A 24,943-nucleotide genomic window follows, 5' to 3' on the forward strand; every position below is an offset into this window, starting at 1 on the left:
GGCGGGGCGCTTTTGTCCGCCGCAGCCCCCGCCCCCGCCCCGCGGCCTGTCAGCGGTTCCGCCGGCCGCACCCCATTGGCTGGCGCGGCCGGTAACGTGACAACGGCCGCGGGGCGGGGGCGGGGCCGGATCCGAGAAGTGCCGGTTGGAGCCGGTGCCTCGCGCCGCGCTGCCGGCTGCCTCGCGGACGGGGCGCGCGGGCGGTACGCCATACCACGCCGTTGCGCGGCAGCGCGCGCGGGCCGGTCGGTGGCGGCGGGAGGGGAGGCGGCGCGAGCGGCCAGGTAAGCGCGGGGCGGTCACTGCTGACAGGTGCCCTGCTCCCCCGGCACGGGAGGGAGGGGCGGAAGACGGGGGAGCCGGCGGGGGCAGGACGGAGCGGGGCTTTCCCGAGGGCAGCGCGCGGCTGGCCCTCTCCGCCGCCGAGAGGCCGCCCTCGCTTCTCCCGCCTCCCTGAGGGGCCGGTGTGTCCGCTCCGCCCGCAGAAGCGGAGGGGGTTGCCGGCCCGCGGGGCGCCCGGCGCTGCCCGCCTGCCTGCCGGGCGGTCCGGTGAGCCTGTGCGGCGGCAACCCCTTCCCTTGGTGGGGCCGCTCACCTGCCCGCCTCCCCGCAGGCCGGCCGGGGCGGGGGGAGGGACCGGGCGCGGGGTGCCGGAGCGAGTCGGTACCTGCCCCGGGGCCTGGCGGCCGCCCCGCTCCCGTGTGGGTGGGGCTCGGAGGAAAACCGTTTTCTGATTTGCGTAACCGGCACTTACACGTGTCCTCAAGTGACCCGGGGCGCCACAGGTCGCCTGGGGCTCCCTTCCTCTCCCCCGGGCTCGGCGCGGCCGGGCGGCAGCTGCTACCCCTCGGCCCTAGGTGTGGCGGCGGCACCTGCCCTCGGGCAAACGGCCGGCGGGTGCCAAGTCCCCAGTCCCCCAGAAGGGACTTAAACTCAGCGCTGAGGCCTGAAAGTACTGCGTGTGGAACGAGGAGCGTCCTCCTCTTTGTTGTTCTCTTCCTTTCCTCTGTCTTGCCAGTGCATTTCCCATCCCCAGCAAGACTGTGATCTTGCAGCAAGGGGGTTCTTGCACGGTAGCTTCTACTTGCGCCCGAGCTGAGTTGTTTTAGTGACATAAGGGTTACTTTGTGCTGCTGCGTTCTGTGGTGAAATTGAGGCAGCTTCCTGGCTTCAACTAAGAATTTGTCTGCGGTGAATTCTGCAATTAACCAGTTCTGTAGGAGAGATTAAAGTGAACTTCCCTAAAGCTTAATTTTATATGAAGATTGTAATTAATTATGCTGATCAGGTAAACTGTGTTTGAATTGGCACCTAGTGTGGTCTTTTAAAACAATACCTTTAAGGTAATGCTAGAATAAGTTAGGAGTTATGTGGCCACTTGCAGTTTTGAGTATCTAAGTTACATATTCTGCAGACTCCCAGCTTTCCTTGTCTGTTTGCTAAAATGGTAAGGTAAAACATCAATTATTTCCTGGTGTCTCCACATTCTTCCTTATGTATGTCCCTAGCAGAGGGCAACAGATCAGGGCTTATTGATCTACCTTGTTTGAGTTCTTAAACTTTCAAGGGGGGGGGGAGGGGAGCCCACAAGGCTTATGAATTGAAGTTTTATAGTATGTCACTCATAGAATTTGTTATGTATCGTCTAAGTATATTGTCTGTGTTTTACTTACCCTGTGTAACTTGGCTGACTGTGGGGGGAATAGAAGAGTTACCCTAAGTACTTCTTTTCTTCTGTGTCTGCAGTGCTGAGCAGGACAAGGGACCCAAAGTGAGAGCAGAAAGGAGAATGACTGTAGTAGAGAACCAACAGTTAGGATAGGGCACAAGTTTTCTTAAGGGTTTTCCCATGTTTAAAACCCTTTTGTTGTAGCTAGATAACAAAATGTTTATCACAGAGTTTATATTAGCATATATTTCTACATTCTACTGAATTTTGCATTAGTGTAATGTAAATGAGTTTCAACTTCAGTAGGTTTCATGAAACTTTTATAAATTTGCAGTATTAATATGCTTGTTCCCTCGCACTCTTGAGAGAAAAGAGTTGCTGGTCTATTTTTTTTTCCTTTTCCAGGAAAATACGATTCTCATGGGGAGAAAATAAAATTGCCTTTTGTTTCTTGCAAGATACCAGTACAGCTGCTTTTTGAAATTGATGAAAGCATGTTGAGTAAATTTTAGAGAGCGACCAACAATGCTAAAGGAACATCCACCAGTATTCCATTATTGTAAAATGAACTTTGTAGAGCGATATGTCACTGCCAGAGAAGTATTTTTATAATGGATTTGTGGAGAGGAAGATCTTGTGTTCCTTTAGCTTCTACTGTGCCTGACATGCTACAGGTAGCGAAAGAGACTGTGACACTAGTAATACTACTTCAGCTTACAATACCTACTGTTAAAGCCATAAAGCTTTGCTCAGCTAGGATTAGAAATGGGTGTTTTATGTGACTAAGGGGATAAGGTGTGGTTTATGCTGGTGTCTATGTTGCCTATCTAAATGTTTCACACAGCTGTCTGTGTTCTGTGCACTGACCTGTGGGCTGTATTTATCCTTTCTGTAGGCATCCTTGTAACAGCTGCTCAGCTGTTGTCTTACAAATAATGTTATAGTGCCAGCTGCTCTTGCAGTTACTCTTTTTAAAGATAAGGTAGAAGTCTGTGCTGTGGTTATGAAGATATTTGGTTCAGATACCATGGGTAACAATGTAGAAGGGTGAGGAATGTAAGGTGGAATTAATCTAATATTTAAATATGCTGTCATTTTAATGTTTAAGTGGTATAGATTATATGTTAGTTTAGCAACATATATCTATTATTAATTTGCTAATAATTAACTAATAAATAGTATGGTTTATTATTCTTAACTGATGACAAGCTGTGGTATGCCTTGTCTCATACATGTTTGTATCCTGTATGGAGTGAGTTCAGAGCCACACATCAGACTTGTGACTGTGCTTTGTGGTAGCTAGTAAATGTAGCTGAGAGGCTGTGGCCTGCATTTTATTAACCCTATCATGTGGGCAGTCAGCCTCATTAATGTCAGAAAGCTTGTTATGAGTCATGTGGTCTTAAGTTATTAATAACTAAACCGCTGATTTGTATGAACTATCTTGTGTACGCATTCCAATTAGAGTTTTACTGGACTTGGTAAGTGGGCTTCAGTTTATTGTAGTTACACTTAAGTAACTTTTCCCCAAGAATTAGTGTGCTACAAACTAGTTCTGGAATTAATTTCTAGCTAGTTGAAATCAAATTGTAGTTCAATATTGAACTAAAGTTTTATAATACTTAGAAATAGTTTCCCCAGTTACTTGTTTTAAACTTACTGATACGAAAAGGCTGTATTTTCTAGCGGTATAGTACATTGGAAAAAAGGCAGATGATGCAGCTCTCGAAAGCTGTTGCGAATGTGGTTTGGGGTATAGTCCTGGTGCACCCTCCTCTGACGTACACCCGAGAGGATTCTAGGGCCTTCAAAGGGAATTGTGGAGAAAACTCATAATGGAATATCTTCAATTTAATTTTCATTGCTGCCATTCTGTTTCAAAATAGCGTCTTCACACACCTTGAGTTAAATTATGTGAGTGCATTTCCATCAGAAGTGCTCAGCTTCTCAATATGTTCTGATACTGTAAACTGGAATGCAATTTCTTGTACTGAAATTGAAAATTTAGTTGATTGTGAGGAATTGAAGGAATTAAAAATGCCAGTAAGGGATCCAGTGATACCCATAAATATGGTAGTAACACAATCTAGTTTTGTTGCTGCTAATTGTTAGTGGGCTTACGACATTGTCATAAACACTTTATTTCTTTAGGAGATACTATTTTGAATTGTGGTTTTAGTTTAATATAGAAACAAAGTTTCTGTTTTGTGGCGTAGGAGCTACAAAACTATGGTCATGTAGTTTACTTAGGCTTAATTAAAGTGACACTGATTTTGAAGTTCTTACTTAAAACCCCAGGAAATGTAACCCCTGATTTCCCAGACAGTATTGCCTTAGTTGTCAGGGGAAAATATTGGTATTCTATGATTAGTTCAGGTTGTCAAATATTTATTCAAATATTTTCTGGTAGCTAAAGTTTATCTGCATACAAATGTAAAGGTCTGGAATTTAAGAACTGCAAACTTAGACTCTAATGCTAAAGTATTTATCCTTTAAACTAATTTTTCCATTGGAATGAAACCAAAATCTTGATACGCATTTGTTGTGTAATCCAAAATATTTGAAGAGGGAGGGCATTTGGAAATTTTAACTAAAAACTGTCTGTTTCTAAGTTATGTTTTAATTATTAACAAGATACACTATTACTTCCAACCCATGCCAGTGGAAGTGTGAAAATTATTATTACTTTGCCAGTGCCTTTGCAGTGCAGGAAAACTGTGTTTTAAGTAAGTGTTTTTATTAAACATTAACGCTGTTTAAATACTAACTTTGCAATGACACTGACTCAAAGTCAGGAAAGCACCAAAACATTGCTTAATTGAAGTGAGACGGGGTATGTCAATAATCAAGCGCCTTACTGAACTGGAGTTGTTAAAAGTAGTGTCTGCTTTGCTTCAAACTATTATTCAGCTTCTTACAAATATGGGGATAGAGGTTTTTTACTTCAAAGTTCTTAATTGATTCAGGTGATGATAAAACCTTGACTCTTGTTTTTGAAGTTATTAAGCTTGGCTTCATACCAAAAAGTGTTTTTCTTGTAGTACTACTATCTGAAGAAACTTGCCAGTTAGACCTCAGACAGCCTGCTCAAAAAAGAGATTTTATGCCATAGAAGACTCTTGCACAGCATACTTGGGCTTGATGGAAGTATAAAGCATCAACATAACTGCTAAGCTAACTGTGTTTCTTCAGGAAACAAAGTGGGATTACTGTAGGTTTACTGTAGCATTCGAGGCTGATCACTTGTATATGGTTCTGAAACTTAACATTGTTCTAGGAGATGCTTCTGATAAGCATAACACCACTTTCAGCTCTCGTGATCCCATGCATATGTGCAGTTCTCAAACTGTAGAGTTGTGTTTAGGCTTTGGTATGTAATTTGTACATATGCTATTACACAGGGTATGCAAGGTGAAATTTGTACTTCAGTCCCTTCGTTTTATTAAAAGAAAAGATGATGTAGCTCATTGCTTTGTCCAGTTAATAAATACATAATGTAGAGTAATATGAACAGGAAGATACTTAAGAGATTGAGGCCATTGTGCAGACTGCATGGTCCCTGCCAGAGGATTAGTAAAACTTATTCTGTTCCAGGTGAGTTTGTATTTGACTGCAGCGTTTCACAAGTTTTTCTTTTTTTTGCTTTGGGGTGGGGTGATTCTTTAAAAAGACGACAAGATGGGTTTCAGGAGAGTGCATATGAAAAGAGTGCCTGAGTTTGAATCAGATTGGAAACTGATCTATTCTCATTATTTGATTTTTGGATGTTTAGACTGAACATCTAGAATCAAGTGCTTCAACGTGTCAGACTCGCTTTCAAGAGTAACTGTCTTTCATGTTAAACAAGGTGAAAAGCTGCTGCTTCTGAGAAGAGATGAGCCATTGCTGAAAATCTGAATCAGCTTTCCAATGTTAGAACTAATAGAGTAAAATCAGATGTGTTTCTGTATTACTGCCCTGATAATTATATTTTCCTAGATGCAGTTGAATTCTTGTCTGTGGAAGTAGTAATATTCCTTTCTGGAAAGCTCTCCATTAAACTTAGGCAGCATCAGCAAAACTTAAAACCAAAACACTGGTTTTTGACTGTTCTTAGATCTTGTAGCTATATTGGTGCATGGTAATAAATACCTTGCAGAGACAGAATATATTTGGCATATATTTTTGATTTGTGATCTTGCTTGATGTTTTTGTTGGTTCTTAACATCTGTTATCCTGATAGAACAGTTTGGTCTTGGCAGTCTATAAATATTGAAAAAACATCAGTTTCCTTTTTAGGCTGAATGTTGGAATTTTAACCTATTGTACTAGATAGTTCATATTTTAGAAACATCAAAACGATTCAAGCTAGAATAAGGAATATAAATACAAATTCATATTTCTGAGCTTAGGCAAAAGTGATAATAGTCTGACCACTATTAGGAACATAAATAACATGTGTGCTTCTGGCTCTTGGAACCTAACAGAACCTGTAGTACCATTCAGAATAGCCTCTATGATTATCTAGTAAGAAGTTCAGTGTTATTACTGTATAACAGTCCTAATTTAAATGCTTTATGAAGAATAGGAGAAACATTACCATGATTCTACAGTTGAGGAATTTGAGGTAGAGAGAAATAAAATTACTTGCATAGAGCTATTCAGCTGTTAGAGGTAAACATCCCTATTAACTGGGTTGGGTATGGTTATTGTATTGGCAAGCAGTGTTAGAATGAAGGTTCTGAGTATCTAAATCTATTGGATTTCAGTACTCTGCTCTCTGCAAAACTAGCAGGACTTTCTATGGTATGAAGAATGTTGGCCCCTTCCATCTTTGTCTAAATGCAGTGCTATTGAATTCCTTATAGGACCTTTATCTCAAAGAATCAAATCAGAATATGAACATGCTTTAGTTAATACATCAGTACATATGATATTATGTTACCATATAATGAATTATGTTGATAGCCAAGTTATAGCAGCATGATATCCTGTGGACTACAAAACTGACCCAAATGCTACCTGACTTCTTAAGTAGGATTTGTAGTCCGCTTTGTTCTGCTGTGACAGCAGTACTCCTGGTGGTACTAGAGAAATTAATTAATATATGAACATACTCCAAGGCTCCTCCTTCTGAGAATGTTTTCCTATTTCAGACTTGTTTCCAGTGAGGTCACAGGAGTTGTCTTGGCTATTTCAAGGGTCTCTGGCCATTTATGACTTCATTGAAAAGTACACTGAAAATGGAAGAGCATGTATGAGCAATTCTCTTCCTTTTCCCAATGAAAGAGGGTCTTTTGTTAAATAATCATAACTGTTTTACGCTGCTGGCTGTCTTGTACTTTTACTGCTCTTTGAAGACTGAAGATAAACCATACTGTTTAATATACTCTATTAAAGAGCCTGCTAGTGGAGAAACCTTGTAGTATTTAAGTTGTGAATATTCTCCAGTGTTATCTTTCTCTGCTTTGCTTTCTGATGTCCTGAGCATACCAGCACAATGAATGGACATTGTGAGTATCTGTCTGACTTCTGGAAACTAAATGGATAAAAATTAATTTTCTATTGTAGTACTTATCTTGGTATGCAGAATTAAACAGATACCATTGAGGCTTCCTTTAGAATGCTGGAGGGATACTGCTGATACCATTGTCTTATGGTTATGTATTCATATTTCTTAGCATGAGAAAGACCAAGAATGTGGTTATGAGAATAGAGAGGCGTTAAATGAGCTTGAAAATCTAATTTCGTGCAGTTGGAAGGTTAGCTATGTTAGTACTGGGATGAAGGACTTGATGTACTGTTGTGTAAGATGGTTTCTGGGAGAGCTATAAAAGGTACAGCATGCCACAGATATCAATTGCAGCCTAGACCTTTTGAGACTGCTTTTGGTGTAATATTCCTTGCTTACAAGAGAATAGGTGAAGAACCAGGGAGACTTTTCATACTAAATGCTCCAAACTTGCTCTAAGATTTCTTTGGAACTTGGAAGTAAGGACTGTTTGTAGTATTGGTATACTATTTCTGTCCTCAGTGTTGCTGTACTGATTTTAAAACCCAGTTGGGGGATGGGGGAACAGCAAAGGATGCCTGTTCTTTTAGGTATCATTTAAGAGTGTAATATGTGCCACTTTACTGATAACTTCCATGATACCTTTGGGCTGGAATGTTTGTCAGCATGGTATGCCTGCAGTCCTCTCTGGAGAGAGTTGTCTCCTCTTCTCACAGGTGATTAGTGACAGAACAAGGGGGAATGGTTTTAAACTCCAGCAGGGGAGGTTTAGACTGGACATTAGGAAAAAATTTTTCACAGAAAGAGTGGTTAGACAGTGGAATAGGCTGCCCAGGGAGGTGGTGGAGTCACCATCCCTGGATGTGTTTAAGGGTTGTTTAGATGAGATGCTGGGGGATGTGGTGTAGGGGAGAACTTTGTAGAGTAGGGCTGATGGTTGGACTCGATGATCCAAAAGGTCTTTTCCAACCTGAATGATTCTATGATTCCTCCCACACTGGTTTAAATAAGCATTAACTGAGCACAGATGGACTATGTACTTCTGTCCTGAGAAGGCAGATGCATTTCCCATGCTGTTCTATCACCTCCTCTCCACCCCCAGTATATTCTCATTCTTCTTTTTCTTGAAAGCCCACTTCCTTTAGTCTACTTTCTTAAGAGTCACCATTCCTCTGAGCATTATTAATCTCACAGTTTTGATTCTGGTTTTCTTGACTTTTTCTAAATGGGATGATAATGCTCTTTAGGCATCCAGATTAGGTTTGTACAGGGATGGTGCCCCTGTCTTCTACAAGTATTTTCTTGGCTGTTAGTGGAGGACAGTTTTTGCTGCTCTTAGGGCTACATCAGTGGTGGCACAGTCCTCCTACAAAGGATTAGTCCAGGTAGTTTTCCCTCTTTTAGTTGCTTCCAATAAATAACTCAAAAGTTAGAGCAAAAAGCCTGTTGTTTGCACTTTGAACATTTTTTTACATGTTCCTATAGCTGTAGTCCATGTAAGTGTTAAATCTTATTTTTATCTAGTCTACCTTTTCTTTGTTCAGTAGGCCTGTGGCCTGAAATATATCAGTATTTTCTGTGAATTGCTTGTAATTTTTGTGAATTTACTAGCTTTGTCTTAGCTAATATAGTATGGAGTCACTCAAAGTTGTTTTTTTTTTTTTTTGTAACCTAGATTCAATCTCTTACACTTGGTTTGTTTAGAAAACAATTTACTTTATCAAAGAAATGGACCTACTTCTGGCAAGCTTTGTTTAATTTTTACTTCTATAACTTGAGTGCCAGATTTTTTGAAAGGAAAAAACTAATGGATTTGTAACTGGACTTGTTTATTTCTTTAAATATATATGAAGTTCATGACTGTATGTTTGTGGGGTCTGTGATAGCATAAGCCACTCTAGGGTGATGTTGATGATTAAGTACAGTGCTCTCGCAATCCTATTTCTCAAGTCCATTAACATATCATAAAAAAAGGTAGGTTTGTCTACAAGATGATAGCCGGTACATGATTTGAACATGTTTGGCTTCAAATTTAGTTGTAAAGAAAGTCTCTTATAGTGGTTGGATGCTGATTCTGCTTGTGTACCTGTGTCTCCTTTTTTGAGACTTAATGAGAACTGACTTTCTGTTGCATTAGATTGCATACTTCATTATGGGCTATGTAACACCAACTTAAAAATACAAATCTTTGGGCTTTTAGAAGTTTATAGATACTTTAGAAGTATCTCTACTTTTATTTACTCTCCTACTTTTTATTCACTACTGAGTGTTTTGTTTTCCTAAAAGCATTATGGGGCAAAAAAAAGGGGGGGGAAAGGAAGCTGGCAGAAGATAGTGCTTCATCTTAAATACTAACCTTTTTGTGTTGCAAATGAATGCGAAGTGATCAGACTGTATGGTGCCATGTAACAGATATTTGGGACTTGTTCTTCGTTTCAGTTTTTTGGGGCCCCCGTTTTTACTTCACGAGAATTTCAGAAGTGACCTTCTGGAAGACAATCTGTATGGTTTGTGCTTTGCACCAAGAGGTGCTGCTCCATGATGATCTCAGTAAGAAAGGTACTCAGACTCTCTACAGTATCATTTAAAATGCTTTTTATTGCATTTGACACTATAAAAAAAGAAAATAGTATAGATACTCTTACATCCCTTTAGAAGCTGGGAAAACAAGTGGTGCAGCATCAAATGAGCCTTCAATCCTTGGGCAGCATACTGTGCAGACCCTGCCTATAGAAAGGTTTAACCTCATTTTGATCATTCAAGCTATTACAGAATTTTCTTACAAGAAAACAATTCTGTGCATCATTTCTACTGTTAACCAGGAAAAGTGTTCACAGGAAAACTTTTTGCTGCACTTCTTGATAAAGACAAGGACATGCAGGTGGTGTAATCATTGATACCAAGTGGGAGCTGCCTGCAGACTCCTCTGTTATGAGCTTGCTAAATTTATCCTGTGGCCAAGGGATCTGCACAGCACAGGCCTGGGCCTGTTACCTAGCCAGAGTGGTTCATGAACACCTCAGTGCGCCATGGTCTTCCAGTCAGAACTGCTACAGTTTGTTATACTCTTCTTTTTTAAAAGCCTTATGGAACTCTTTCCAATTTTTTTATCTGTTAATAGGTTTTGCTATGCTTCTTTAGGAATTGCTAAGCAGACTTGTGATAGCAGAACTATCTTTTAGTGCATAATACCAGTGTGGAGTTTTGGCAGTCCTTTTCTATCTATAATTTCCTTTTTAAAGTGGAATATGTGAAATGTACAACTGTCTGAAGAAATATAAGTTCATGAAGCAAATAAAAAAATCTGCGTTCTAGAAAGAGTGCTAGAGTTTCCAGTGAAAAAACAAATAAGTTAAATTCTTAGTTAAATATTAGGATGAAACAAAATACATCTCTAAGTGAATTTACTCTTTGGATTCTTTGTATAACGAATACAAAGCACTCTCCTCCAAACAGGTGCTTGTTTTGATATTTATTGTAATCAGTATTTAAGGTGCTAATATATCTCTTAAGTTTAAGTTAATATATTTGTAGATAAAAAGAATTAGAGGGATGAGAACACAAGCTGAAAATAAATCCATGGTCTGACAAACCTACTACAGCTTGGATGCAGGTTTATCTTAATGTGTCTTCAAGGAAAGAGCAGATCACAGCACTATGATATTTGTCTGTGTAGTTAAAGTCCTTCCTCTGTCATACTTCTATCATCACTTGATATAACCTAGTTTATATCTAAAAAAAATAAAGCATATCTGAGTTTGAAAACAGTGCTGGGACACTAAAGCTGTACCAATTATTGCTTACTAGAAATGTTGAGATTTGATTCAGTCTAGATTCTGCTTGATTTGGTAAGGATCTCAGAAAGCACCATGATTATGAATGAAGTGATATTTGCTCAGATTGTAGACAGCTTGCTTTCAGAGATCAGTCCCATTGATGCAGTTATGTGCAAAACAAAGCTGGTCTACCTTTTGTTTTACTTTGTTTTTTTCACCATTAGATTGCTTGCCTGTTTTAACTCTGAAACATACTTGTTCAGAAATCTACGTTTGTACCTACTTATCAGTTTTTCTTAATTTTGTTTTGCGGTGTTTTTTGTGTAAACTGATTGTCTCACCTACTGTCTATTTGGTCTTAAACTTGGGTTTAAACTGAATATTTTTCTTGCTAGTACAGGCCTTCCTGGGAGCATAGGTTGTAACCTATTTTATCTAGAACACAGTCCTTAGCACTTTGAACTTAACTTGAGCAGAGGGCTGGAGAAATTGCTTTTAGTATGTATGTCTGAATATGAATTTGTATTTAAAATTTCTCTCCAGGCTAGACTAGTATGAAATAAAAAGCACATTTAACATACCTTTTAAATACATATCTTGTAACACAACTTCATTACAGAGTCTAACCCCCAAAATAGTTGACTTGATTTCTCCCTCCCATCCATTATTGAGACTTAGACTCAAGTAACTTCATGCACTTGGGCAGACATTGCTGATGTGATTGTTTATCATGTGGCTCACAATATGTAATTTTAATTACCTGTGCAACTAGAATGTTTGAAGATGATCCATCTCCTTAGTGAGTGTTTGACCAGTGACATATTTTACTACCAGAGTTTAATTCTTTACTAGCCTTCCCTGAATAGAGAAAAGGCTTAATACTTGCATATGATGGCATTTAATGAGAAGTTAACTTAATATGGCTCAAGGAAGACACTGGTCTTTTCTGAAGTGCTTCAGGCATAGGTTGGAAATGCATAATGTAGAATACCTAATCCTGCACACTCAGATTTCAAGAGTAAGTCTTGTGTTTGTAAAGCAAATCAAATTGGAGTAAAGCTTATTTTCAATTTAGATTAGACTGCAAGATAAAGTATTTCTCTGCATTAAGTGTGCCAGAGAAAGGAAGTAATAGAATAAAGGTGAGTATTCTAAGTTTAAGTGAAGCTGCCTTTAAGATTATTTTTTTTCACCTACTCTAAGGCCTTTTGTGTTGAACCTAGAAATGTTCAAGAATTTGGGTAGTTGAGGAAACTGTTTAAAATACTCTTGCTATGTTGTACTCTATTTTTCTCAGCTTGCTGAAGGTATGGTAGTAGTTACTTAATTTTGCAAGAGTTTTTACCAGCTTATGTGCTATGCAGATAGCTCCAAAGCAATAACAGAGTAACCCATGTAAAGTAAAAATGCAAGTGCAACCTAACTTATTAAATTCTAAACTAAAAATATGTTTACAGATTTTTTTTTTTTTCCCAGAAATTATTGGGCTACATAGTCTTGTGTAAGCAGCCTTCTCCAGAGAGCAAGGACTCTTAAACAGCGTAAGACTTTGCTGTCGCTGTTCCACATCTTATGTTCAGTGCTACTGTCTTGAGGGCAGGAGTGTTTAAGAAAGGCAAGGCCTCTGGTTAATCCAGGCACGGATGGTTGAGATGGTAGTTATCATTATGGTCTTTGTCTGAAAGGTTGATATGGAAAACTTGTAGCAATATTAGTGTAGTCTTGAACATCCTGTGCTTGAGGAATATGCTGATTTTTGTAGCATGTGGAAATGTCTTAGGGTTTATTTTAAATACAAAAGGATAATCACTTATAGATGTTTAATTATCACCTGTGACCTTCTTCAGAAGGAACTGGAAAGAAGCTTTCTCTAATCTTGTTTATATGTTGTTCTGCATTCTGTGGAATAAAGATCCAAAAATACAGTCTGCATCAGAAAGATCCTACAACTGAATCTGCATGTGCACACAAGTGGTCAAAGTACAGATTCTGAAAGACCATATATCAAATGTAGTGCTTGAATTGAGTAGTCTGTTACTTGTCGATAGGAAGCTTAAAGGGAGAGGCAGTCATCTGAATGCATCTGCTAAGTGTATGTATGACAGCATCATTCTCTATGAAGTCAGATCTGCCCCAGAACTCTTGCAGTACCTGGCTTTTTGTTGTTTAGGGAACACTTGAAAAAGGAAATGGTAGCATGCCAATAGAACGGGGAGTTTTAGCCAGGAAAGATGTGTTTTGGGTGATGAGTGTGTGTGTAGGTAAAGTTTACTTTTTTCCTTTGGGAATATTCATGAGGGTTTATTTGCAAGTGGAGGTTCAGGCTGTGCATGTGAGACCATAAGCGGGTACTAGCAATCCCATAGGAGAGTCTCAAAATTGCCTATTAAGCAAAATTGATTGCATGTTTATGCAATCCAAAACTTTGGAAGAAAGTGATACACTTAAACTAACTAGAAGCTAAGTTGGTACTGTAGTTCAGGAATCACTTTTGATAGAAAATTGATAAAACAGATAAGGAGATGCTGACATTCTAAGTAAATTTATCTCAGTTGAGAAAGCACATCATGCTGTTGGAATAACAGCATGAGTCTAGGGAGATTGGCTCCTTGATGGCTGTGTTTGTCTGAGGGGGAGAGGGAAAAAAGCAAGATAGAGGGGCCACTGGAATACCTGTCAAGATATGCTTTAGTTATATAAATCTATTTTCATTAACTTAGCGTGTCAGAAACATCAGTAGAATACTTAATCAAGAAGAACAGCGTAGCCTTAAAAATAAAACAAAGCCTTCTGCCAATATTGTTTTTTTGTAGTTCATTATCCTTTGGGGAGGACAAGCAAGGCACTTACCTTGCTGCAGAGCTGTCCCTAACTAAATGTGCCTAAAATTATGTAAGTGGTGACCAGATGACAGAGTAATGCAATGTTAAGTAACCTTTTGGCAGCAGGGGAGAGCGAGGAGGGATGGCTAGTTCTTATAGATAACACTTTTCAAAAGTTAGCCTTTCATATTCTGGATATGTTTCTGTTATCAGACTTCTAAGTCTTGAAGTAACTAAAAATTGCCTAGATGTTAGTGATCATTTTTACTTTTTCTGGCCAGTGTCCCAATACTGGTCTGGGGTAACTCTCCTGAAGTCATCACTTATCCTGGGGCTAAACTTCTGTCTCTCATCTTCTAAGAAAGATTGCCAATTAAATTAGGTCACTTTGAAAAGCTTTTATGGCTTTGATATGGGTTGAAAGCTGTTGGAGATGAGATTCAGCAAACCCATTACAGTTCAGCATTATTCCATTTGATTAGTCACTCTTGGCATATAGATAGGATTTGAAAGAAAACTGTCTTTAGCAAAATTATAATTAATAATTCACATTTATATTACACATATATACTGTGTACTTCTCTGATGGGAACCTTTATTTCATATACATAGAATTGTAATGAATATGCATGCTTTATTGGAAGGTTTCAAAAAGTAGTCATTAACAAGACCAGAGTTAAAGTATTTAAATAGTTAATGTTGACACTTGCTTCCTGCTAGAAAGGGCTCTAAAACCGCAGCAAGAATGTAGCCTTTTTTCTGGGATATGTGATAGGGACTAACAACTTGCCAGTTCAAGGCAGGGAGGTGACAAAGAAAGCATTTTATAGAAACAGACCTTACAAAATTACGTGGGTCAGTCTCACTTTGAGATGTCAATCTGTATAAAAACAAACCACTTTTTGAGTGTTATGACACTGCTTGAAGAAGGTGTATTGGGCTATGCATATTCTCAAGTATACCAATGTTTTTAATAGAATTGACTTAAGTTCCATTCTCTGTTTTTCTTTCCATAACTTTTAGAGAAAATACTTTATCGAACAGTGCTAACTGTTTTATTGTACTTTGAATTCTGTCCCTTATATTCAACAAGAGCCTTGCTTATTTCCCAAAATAGATCTGTTGCCAGGAGAGTGGTGCTCTTTGTATAAAAGTGCAAAGTATGCATGTGCATTATTAAACTGTTACTTGTAACTTTCTGTAATAAACATGGTTATATAAAACATCTTCTTAAAATGTTAGTATCTGCCCAAGTCCCTGACAAGATTTACGTGTTTGTCAGGAAAATAATTGTTTCCATCCTTGTGCGAATTAGACCTTTCATGCTATTTTAAACTCTCAGCTATCATTTTGACTTTTCAAATGTTTTCCTTTGTTAAAAATATGCTATTTATACCTTTTGCTCTTACTCTGAATCACTCAATGTGTTTATCTCTTAGTGTGTTCTTTACAACTTTAACAGTGGTCCCAAGTCTTTCATTTTTGTAACAAAGTTCAAGTGAGAAGAACTGACTGGTTTTAATTCTAGCCTGGAAATAAAAAAAATACTTTTGATTTTTCTGTCTACATTCAAATCAAGCATGTTTAGCTTGCGTTGAGATGTGATCCAGATATTCTTTGCAGAATGAAAGCCTTGGTTGGGATGGGTTTAGTACCTTTTTGTGCTTTTACACCTACAAATTTATAGTCAAACCCTGAAGAATTATACCAAAATAACTAATTTTAAAGGTATTTACAGGTATGTTTTTTGCAAGTTGAGCTGGAGTGATTGAAGAAATTGCTCTTACCTATCGTTAGAGCATCTCAACTGCAGGACTAGTAACTTTATGTAAATACAAAAATTGCTGAGTTTAAATGACTTTTAGAGCTTAAAAGGGGGAAAGTGACAGGGGCCATTACTTTAGGAAAAGCATCTTTCAGATGGTGGCCAAATAAATAATTGGGGGGGGGCATCTTAAATTATTCTAACTAGATCTTGTAGATCTAATTAGATCTCTTGCTCATTAAATGTTGGATCTTTAAAACTGCTGTGGAAGGAGTAATGAGTGGCTGTTCAAATACTCAGTTATTAGATTCCAAGTATTTAATGATCTGATGACTATTTATTTTTCTCTTCAGGAGTGTATTGTAACCATCCTGTCCTTCAACTGCTTTCCCTTGAGTGGGCCTGGTAAGTTTCTATGTTCTATTAAAAGTAGCCTTGTCAATCAAGAAGGGCAAAATTATTTTCAGCCATTCTTCTCCATTCATATGTGAATGTGGATTAAGAATTAGGTTCTGCCTTAGTTCAGCTGTTGTTTGTCTTTTTATAACAGCTTGTCAGCTCTGCTTGAAATTGGAATGTCCATACCAATATAGTATGAATAAGCCAGCAGTGTGCCCAGGTGGCCAAGAAGGCCAGTAGCATGTTGGCTTGTATCAGAAATAGTGTGGCTGGCAGGACTAGGGAGGTGATTATTCCCCTGTACTCGGCACTGGTGAGGCCACACCTCGAATACTGTGTTCAGTTTTGGGCCCCTCACTACAAGAAAGACATTGAGGTGCTGGAGTATGTCCAAACAAGGGCAACGAAGCTGGTGAAGGTCTACAGCATGAGTCTTAGGAGGAGCAGCTGAGGGATTCTTTAGCCTGGAGAAAAGGAGGCTCAGGGGACACCTTATCCCTCTCTACAGCTGCCTGAAAGGAGGTTGTATTGAGGTGGGTGTCAGTCTCTTTTCCCTGGTAACAAGTGACAGGACAAGAGGAAAGGGCCTCAAGTTGTGCCAGGGGAGGTTTAGATTGGATATTAGGAAGAATTTCTTCACTGAAAGTGTTGTCAAGCACTGGAACAGGCTGCCCAGGGAAGTGGTGGAGTCACCATCCCTGGAGGTATTTAAAAGATGTGTAGATGTGGTGCTTAGGGACACAGTTTAGTGGTAGACTGGGCAGTGCTAGGTTAATGGTTGGACTCTATCTTAAAGGTCTTTTCCAACCTAAATGATTCTATGATTAAGAAAAATACAGAACATCCCCATTGCTTCACATCTGTACTGCCTAACAATTTATAGTAAGTTTTCTCCAAAGCTGGCAGTGTCTTTGGTATTGCTATTGATGCTGGATAGTTTATTAATTTGTTTCAGGATGTGAAATATGGGCCACTGTTTCTGAGAAACGTGCCTTTCTGCCAAACCTTGGTATATCAAAATTATGAATGAATTCTACTACTTGAAGTATTGCATGTTGCATATTGTTTTCACACAGTTATTTGGAAAAAAAAAAAAATTACTTCCCAGTTGAAATAGGGCTAGCTCTAAGTGGTTTCCTGTTTTTTTGTTGATGTGACTGTGCAAAACTTTGACTTCATATTCTACATGATCGTGTCTAAGTATGTTCTCTTCCATTTCATGTAGCTGTAGCAATGCAGAGCTTGATGGATTTTGATGTCTGAAATAAGGCAGCAGTTCTAAAGAAAGCTGAAATGTGTGCTCTTTGTTTAGGTGAAGCCATTAAAAATAAAGTATATTTAATGTTCTCTCCATCCAGAATGAAGACAAATGTAAAGATGGCATGTCCAAGGAATTTTAAAAGGTGTAGACCTCCTGACTGAGCAGTGCTGTGTATTTTATTCTCTTTAATTGGTAAAGTAAGTATGAATCAACCTATGCTGCTGGGGGTTAATTGTGCCATTTTTATATATATATGACAATATTGGACAATAACAAGTTCTGTTAGCTTCACTTTCATTCTGTCAGTATGCTTAATTCTCTTGATAGGAGAAGATGGGAAATTATGCAAGAATATGTAATGCAAAGCTGTTCTTGAGATTTTTTTTTGTGTATTCTTTAATTGGGTGGAATGATTTAATCTAGTAGAAAATTTTAAATTACAAGAGCCATCATGTTAATATATTGCTTTTTTTTGAATTCTTCATAAATGAGAAATCACTTCTGCTATGGAAGTTTAAGACAGTGGTGAAGGACTGCTAGTAATACATCAGACACTTCTTTAACTTGTACCTGCTTGTTGCTTCTACTAGAATAGTACCCAAATGTTTGGTCAAAATACACTTTCTCCTGACCTCTGATGCTAGTTTCACTCTTCATTTAAATTTTTGCATTCCAAGTAACTTTCCTTAAAATAATTAAATAAGATGACAGCTAAGGTTAGGTCCCAGGAGTTCTTGGATCCTTTTGCTATGCTCTGGATGCTAGGCCAAATGTTACACGTATTTAAAACTGAAACCAGTAATAAGCTTCAAGTGTTTAATGGTGAGATAAATTGTCTTTAACAATTCTCTAAGGATGTCTTTTTCTTTTTTCTTCTACCAGCTGCTGTTCTCTCACAGGTGAAAGTCATGATCACGCTAACAGAACTCAAATACTTAGCAGATGCCCAGTCATCCTACCACATACTAAAACCATGGTGGGATGTCTTCTGGTATTACCTCACCATGATAATGCTGCTAGTTGCCGTGCTCGCTGGGGCTCTCCAGCTTACTCAAACCAGAGTATTGTGTTGTCTTCCTTGCAAGCTAGAATTTGACAATCATTGTGCCGTGCCTTGGGATTTAGTTAAAGCCAACCTTAACATGTCGGCTAGCTCTACAGCACAGATAATCATCCCGCTTAAAATCCAGAACGATCTCCATCGGCAGCAGTATTCCTATATCGATGCAGTATGTTACGAGAGACAGCTACACTGGTTTGCCAAATTTTTTCCATACCTAGTGCTTCTGCATACCTTTATTTTTGCAGCTTGCAGTAATTTCTGGCTTTACTATCCCAGCACAAGTTCCAGGCTTGAGCACTTTGTAGCCATTCTTCAGAAGTGTTTTGATTCTCCATGGACAACGCGTGCCCTCTCAGAAACAGTTGCCGAGCAGTCTGTGAGGAAGTTGCCAATAGCCAAATCAAAAGCAGTGATTACATCACCTGGGAGTTCAGTAGACATAAGGGCCAGCAGACAGTCCCTGCCATATTCACAACCTGGTTTGGAAACAACTGGAAGAGAAAATTCCTCAAGTGTTCTTGACAAAAAAGAAGGGGAACAAGCTAAAGCTATATTTGAAAAAGTGAAGAAATTCAGAGTACATGTTGAAGAGAAGGATGTCATATATACAGTGTATATGAAACAGATTATAGTGAAAGTCATTGTATTTGTAATAATAATAATTTATGTCCCTTACTATTTATCATTTATTACACTTGAAATTGATTGTGTAGTTAATGTTCAAGCCTTTACAGGCTACAAAAGGTACCAGTGTGTTTATTCGCTAGCAGAAATTTTTAAAGTTTTGGCTTCATTTTATGTTGTTTTAGTGATCTTCTATGGCTTAACTTGTACTTACAGTTTGTGGTGGATGTTAAGAAGTTCACTTAAGCAATATTCTTTTGAGAAGTTGAGAGAGAAAAGTAATTACAGTGATATACCTGATGTAAAGAATGACTTTGCATTTATTCTCCACTTGGCAGATCAGTATGATCCTCTTTATTCCCAACGATTCTCAATATTCCTGTCTGATTTGAGTGAAAACAAACTGAAACAGATAAATCTTAACAATGAATGGTCAGTGGAAAAACTGAAAAATAAACTAGTAAGAAATTCCCAAGACAAGATTGAACTTCACCTTTTCATGTTAAATGGTCTTCCAGACAGTGTCTTTGAACTGACAGAGATAGAAGTCCTAAGCCTGGAACTTATTCCTGAAGCCAAACTTCCTTCAGCTGTGACCCAGCTAGTCAATCTCAAAGAACTCAATGTTTACCATTCATCACTAACTATGGATTATCCAGCAGTCAGCTTTTTAGAAGAAAATCTGAAAACTTTGCGCCTGAAATCTAGTGAGATGGGAAGAATTCCATTTTGGGTGTTTCATCTAAAAAACCTACAAGAATTGTGCTTAACAGGATATTTCATGCTAGATCACCACAGCTCCATATACAACGAAAGCTTTCAGGGGCTAAAAAATCTGAGATCAATTCACTTAAAAAACAACCTTTCCCGTATACCTCAGGTGGTTACAGATCTTTTGCCTTCCTTACAACACTTGTCTATCAACAATGAGGGAAATAAACTGATAGTACTAAATAACCTGAAGAAGCTAGTAAACCTGAGAACCTTGGAATTAATCTGCTGTGATTTAGAGCGCATTCCCCATTCCATTTTTACCTTAAACAATTTGCATGAAATTGACTTAAAAGAAAATAATCTCAGAACAGTGGAAGAAATAATTAGTTTTCAACATCTTAAGAACCTTTCTTGCTTAAAATTGTGGCACAACAGTATTTCATATGTCCCAGTGCAGATTGGTGCATTATCAAACCTGGAACAATTGTATCTAAATTATAATAATATTAAAAATGTTCCATTGCAGCTATTTCTTTGTAAAAAATTACACTATTTGGATCTTAGCTATAATAAGCTAACCTCCATCCCTGAAGAAATCGGTTATCTGACCAATCTGCAGTACTTGGCTTTGACAAAAAACCATGTAAGTAAAACTTTGAATTATTATTTAAATAATCAAATATTGACTTAACCTGCCCTTTCTTCTGGAACAGCCTCTAGTTCAACATGCTTTTGTGGTATTCATGATTAAAGTAAACCCAGTAAAGGTGAAAAAAGGGGTGTTTAAGTTGTTTAATTACTAAAACTTTGGTGTCATCAAAGCTTGCATAATACTGAGTACTATCCTGGTCTGTAGCAGCTTAAGGGCTCTGATCCAGAGACAGTATAGGTTAGGATGGCTGCAGAAATGTATCTTCCCTTTCCTTGCAGCTGTCTATCCTATGTAGTATTTTAATGGAAGTGAACAACGTTAAATTTTTACCTTAAAATGTCAAACTGAAAGCTGTAGTGAATCAACCGCTAGTTGATGAGCAGCTCAGCTGTCTACCTGGGTGGAGGGAAATAGTTATAGCTGGTAACCTCATCAGCAGTGCTAAACTGTCTGGCTCATTAGTTTGGCGTCTGCATTTGTGACATACAACTTCTTCTGAGCTTTATAATTGTTTTCACTGGTGAGGTTGGTTTTGGATGTTATATGTCAGTGTGAACCAAAACTCAGTTACTATACTGCACAGATAACTGCTTGTTACAGGTTTCATAACACAGGAGCTGCTAATGTCTCTCTACAATCTGTGTGTGTTCTTCATTAAGTGATTCTTAGGAGATAGTAGCCTATTTATCTCCCTTGCCACCTGCACGTGCACACATTTGTACACACTTCTGTGCATGCGTGCATGTATATGCTCCCCTTGCCATGCTTATGTCTTGACTTCTGCCAGTAGCCAAGCATCTTCATAACAAAACACGTATATAAAACCATTGTAGTTTTCTCAAGCACTTTATTGCATAATGATAGAAGTATTACAATCTTCCCTTTCCTTATCCTTCTGTAAACTAAGGGTTTTTTTACCCTAAAAGAAATGTCAAAACATGCAGCTGCATGTAGGCTAACAACTTCTAATGTACAGTATTTTTGTTCTTTTCTTTCCTCTTTCTAGATTGAAATGCTGCCTGATGGATTATTTCAGTGCAAAAAGCTGCAATTTCTTCTTCTGGGAAATAACAGTCTGATGAATTTGTCCCCTTGTGTGGGCCAGCTACTGAATCTTGTTCAGTTAGAGCTCATTGGAAACTATCTTGAATCACTTCCTGCTGAGCTGGAAGAATGTCAGTTCTTAAAGCGGAATAGTCTAATTGTAGAAGAAAGGTTGTTAAAAACACTTCCATCTTGTGTAAGAGAGCGTTTGCAGACATGTTCAGATAAGTGCTAAGTTTAAAATGAAACTCTGCATCATTGCATTCTACAAGCCTTTTGCTTAATATCTCTTTAAAGATCTGTATAGGTGGAGAGAAATGAAGGAGGAATAACAGTTTACAAATCAGTCTTAAATTTAAATGTGTTGAACTGAGTTGATTATATTGGAAAAGAAATATTTAGATTTGAACAAAAAATCAGCTTTTGATGGGTAATCATACATTTGAAAAATCTGAAATACGAATTGTTGGTTGGGCTCCACTGGTTGAAATAATTCAATTAAATGTTTATGGTAGTATTGAAATGGAGAAGTTGATTGCCTGGCTATAGTGAGTGTATATACTTTTTTTCCTATGGGAATTTTTTTTGTTGATAGTGATAATTTTAAACAGTTTCATCTCCTGCCATATGAGGTTTAAGAACTGCCTGGAATTAGTTTCTAGATATGAATGCTTCACTAACTTAGAATATGATAAATTAAGAGTTTAAACTATTTGAGCAGTTCAGTTGCATGGGGTATACTGAAAGTAATTTTTCAACGTACCTTAATATTTAAACCTGTTGACAAGTACTGAGCATTAATTCTATAATTGTGGAAGATGCTGTTTGAATCTTGCTATTAAAACAAGTTGGACAGTAATACCTGAAACCAGTTTCAGTATTTTGTCTTTAAAAAAAGTAAATACAAAATGAATTATTGCCTAGAAATTAGGAGAGATCAGAAGAATCTGGAGTAACTGTTGTGTGCATGTACTAGACAACGAATCTTACAGTACTGATCTTCATAGATAATGATGGCAAACGGAATGTGCTATAGTTGCAAAGTTGTCGTCTATATGTTGTGAGCATCCTAGGTGTTAGTGTAGTTATGTCGCTGTTTAACATTTTTATAACTTCTCATTACTGACTGCCTCAGTGCTGCTTCTCCACACCCAGTTACTGTATTTTGGTGGCTGGGGAGAGGGTGAAGGGGGTTTGTATTAGATAGGGACAGAAAGACACAGTTAAACCAAATAATCACACAGCTTATAAGCACTTGGGAGGGAAAAACAGGAAGCATTACAAGCTTTGCCTCGTCTAGGGATGTAATAACTTCATAAATTATAGTGGTGGAATGAGTTCTTATGCCATCCTTAATACTTGCAAAACTGGATGGAAATAAAATGGTTCCTGACTTCATTCTTCTGCTGTGTGCTGTTTTATTGTATTTGAAGTCTTAACTCTCATGATGTTTATCATGTTCACTAAAAACATCAATTACGCCCCTGGGGGAAAAAAGAGCATGCTTTCCAAAAACTTATTTGAAAACTTTTTGTATTATATTAAAGTTTTCAAAGCCAATCTCAATTATGGGTTAAATAGATGAGGTAAACTGTGCTCTTAATGACTTTGTGTTCGAGTGTGCTAACTATGCATTCCAGTTTGTAATAACAAATCATCACAGATAAACCAGTTTTATACTATACAACTTTTAGTCATCTCTTGCTCCCATTCTAGTGCCACTTTTGTGGAGATTAAGGTTTATTTTGAATGAAAATGCCAAAACCAAGTCTAATCAACATGGAAGTAGAAGATGTCTCTGCAGCAGCAGTGCAAGAGGTGGATGTTTAACCACTGTACTGATGGCATTCCAAAGACCTTTGTAGTTGGAGCACTTTTCTTCTCAGGGAACCAAAATGTGATAAAACTATTACTTTTTATGTAGTTCTATAAATGTTTAGCATAAACTGATTAGTTGTGTTTAGGTGCAGACCAGCGCTGCTGGAACAGTCTTTTGTAATGTCCATATATAGCTCTTCCAAACTCTACTTTCAACTAATTTTGAGTAGTATAACAGTTCCATAGGAATTGACATGGTTCACAAACCGATCTAGTTTTGGTATATGTGATTAAATCAGAGTACATTGATTTGGACCCCTGTGGCGAGAGTTTTGTTAATAATTGCAATAGGTACGTCTGGACTTTAACTTAACATTGAAGAACACTTCATGGCAGAATTTGGCACACAAGACTTGCAGTCTAGTAATTTTTAAAAGATTAAGCAAGCATTTTCTTTAAAGCTTTTTTCTAAATTGGAAAGCTGTGTTGAAAAAGTTAAATAAGCAAATAAATGTTTTGGCCAGTAACTTCAACATCTTAGCAGTGCATCTGTCCTTTTGCATAATCAATGAAACTGATGGAGGTGAAAAATCATCTTAAATGTGCATTTTATACTAGTTCTTTCAGAGTGAAATAACAGAAGTAACTTGGAGAAAGGTAATTCATTTCTAAAATGTGTAATGTCAAAGGATTTGAGGAAACACTAGGAAATGCATAAGAATATAAATACTGTTTTATAGGTTAAATGGGTTACATTTTTCACAGATGAATATTTTTTCAGTATGCACCCCCTCAAGAGGGTTGGATTTTCTTTGCTGCATGTTTGACAGTTTATAAAACACCCAGATAAAAGCCAGAAAGTTTAAAGGTTAGAATCTCTAGCCTTGCTTTCAAACCACAGTGTGCCTTTGTTATCCATTTTGTATCATGAAACCCAATTCTAGTGCTTAGAATCGAGGGTGGAGACAAATGTAACTCTGAATTTCTTGAATTCATTTCAGCCATGATCTTAATATTCAATATTTCTTCTAAATGAGGGCATTTTTAGGGAATCAATAAATGAATCCACTGTCATAAACTTTGTACAATAAGCATTGTTTGCATCTAGTCTTTGTATTAATCACTTCCAATCAAAAAAAGGCTTTTCAACTTGTTTCAGTGTTGTATTGTGTTTAAGAACTTTGTATTGTGACCTTCCGTATCGTGAACATTTTTTGAAAAATTAAATTTTTTTTGCATTACAATTCTATGAACTGTTCTTTATTTTTTCCCTATGAGATGTTGCATTTAATGCAAAGCTGAGAAGTCTGCTTCCAGCTATCTATACCAATGTGTTAGCAAGTATATCTTCCACAGGAAAGTGTGAAGATAACAGCAGCTGGAAAAGAACACTATGCTCCTTATCAAAGCAGTTCTCATGTTCTGGGCTAGGAGACAAGCTCCTGTGTTGATTAGAATGAAGCTTCCATCTTAATTGTTGTTACAGAACCTTTTCCAAGTCTCTCGCTTTAATTTTTGCGAGCTGGGTAAATATCAAATGCAGCCTGGAATTGCACTGGGAGAGCAAGAAGGCAATGATTCTCTTCCCAGCTTGGCACATACAGCTGTCATGCAGCTACACTGCCAAAAATCATGCTGCTTGTAGTAAATCATGAATGCATTTAAAGTATTGCACATTGTGTTAGCTCAAAGATCTCATTTCTCTTGAAATGCAAGATGATACCTGGTGGCTTTCTGTAGGAACTTGAGTTTGTCTCCTTGTTTTGAAAAGAAGGGGATTAAAAAAAAAAGCATACATGCAGGTAACGTTATATATGCAAGTGCTAGCTGCTTATCTTTCAAAAT

General features: G+C 38.0%; 1 protein-coding gene across 2 annotated transcripts; it reads left to right on the plus strand.

Annotated features, from left to right (window-relative positions):
- Nucleotides 1-138: 138 nt before the first annotated feature.
- Nucleotides 139-24,342, plus strand: LRRC8B (leucine rich repeat containing 8 VRAC subunit B). 2 transcript variants are annotated; one of them, XM_074832442.1, is made up of 6 exons: nucleotides 140-284; nucleotides 9,600-9,719; nucleotides 15,877-15,928; nucleotides 17,281-17,380; nucleotides 18,066-20,227; nucleotides 21,243-24,342. In XM_074832442.1, the coding sequence occupies exons 5-6, from the start codon at nucleotides 18,092-18,094 to the stop codon at nucleotides 21,513-21,515; spliced, it is 2,409 nt and encodes an 802-aa protein (XP_074688543.1). In that variant the 5' UTR covers nucleotides 140-284; nucleotides 9,600-9,719; nucleotides 15,877-15,928; nucleotides 17,281-17,380; nucleotides 18,066-18,091; the 3' UTR covers nucleotides 21,516-24,342. The 2 variants fall into 2 exon arrangements, with proteins under 2 accessions (XP_074688544.1, XP_074688543.1); XM_074832443.1 differs by lacking the exon at nucleotides 9,600-9,719 and having other exon boundaries at nucleotides 139-284.
- The last annotated feature ends 601 nt before the right edge of the window (nucleotides 24,343-24,943 follow it).

This window comes from Strix aluco, chromosome 8 (genome assembly GCF_031877795.1).
Source record: "Strix aluco isolate bStrAlu1 chromosome 8, bStrAlu1.hap1, whole genome shotgun sequence".
Lineage (NCBI taxonomy): Eukaryota > Metazoa > Chordata > Aves > Strigiformes > Strigidae > Strix > Strix aluco.

What these genes read in the sequence shown, in the direction of transcription:
- LRRC8B (XM_074832443.1), top strand. Translation starts at nt 18,092, where the DNA reads ATGATCACGCTAACAGAACTCAAATACTTAGCAGATGCCCAGTCATCC. An exon ending in TGGCTTTGACAAAAAACCAT is followed by an intron (nt 20,228 to 21,242) that starts GTAAGTAAAACT and finishes TCCTCTTTCTAG; the next exon opens with ATTGAAATGCTGCCTGATGG.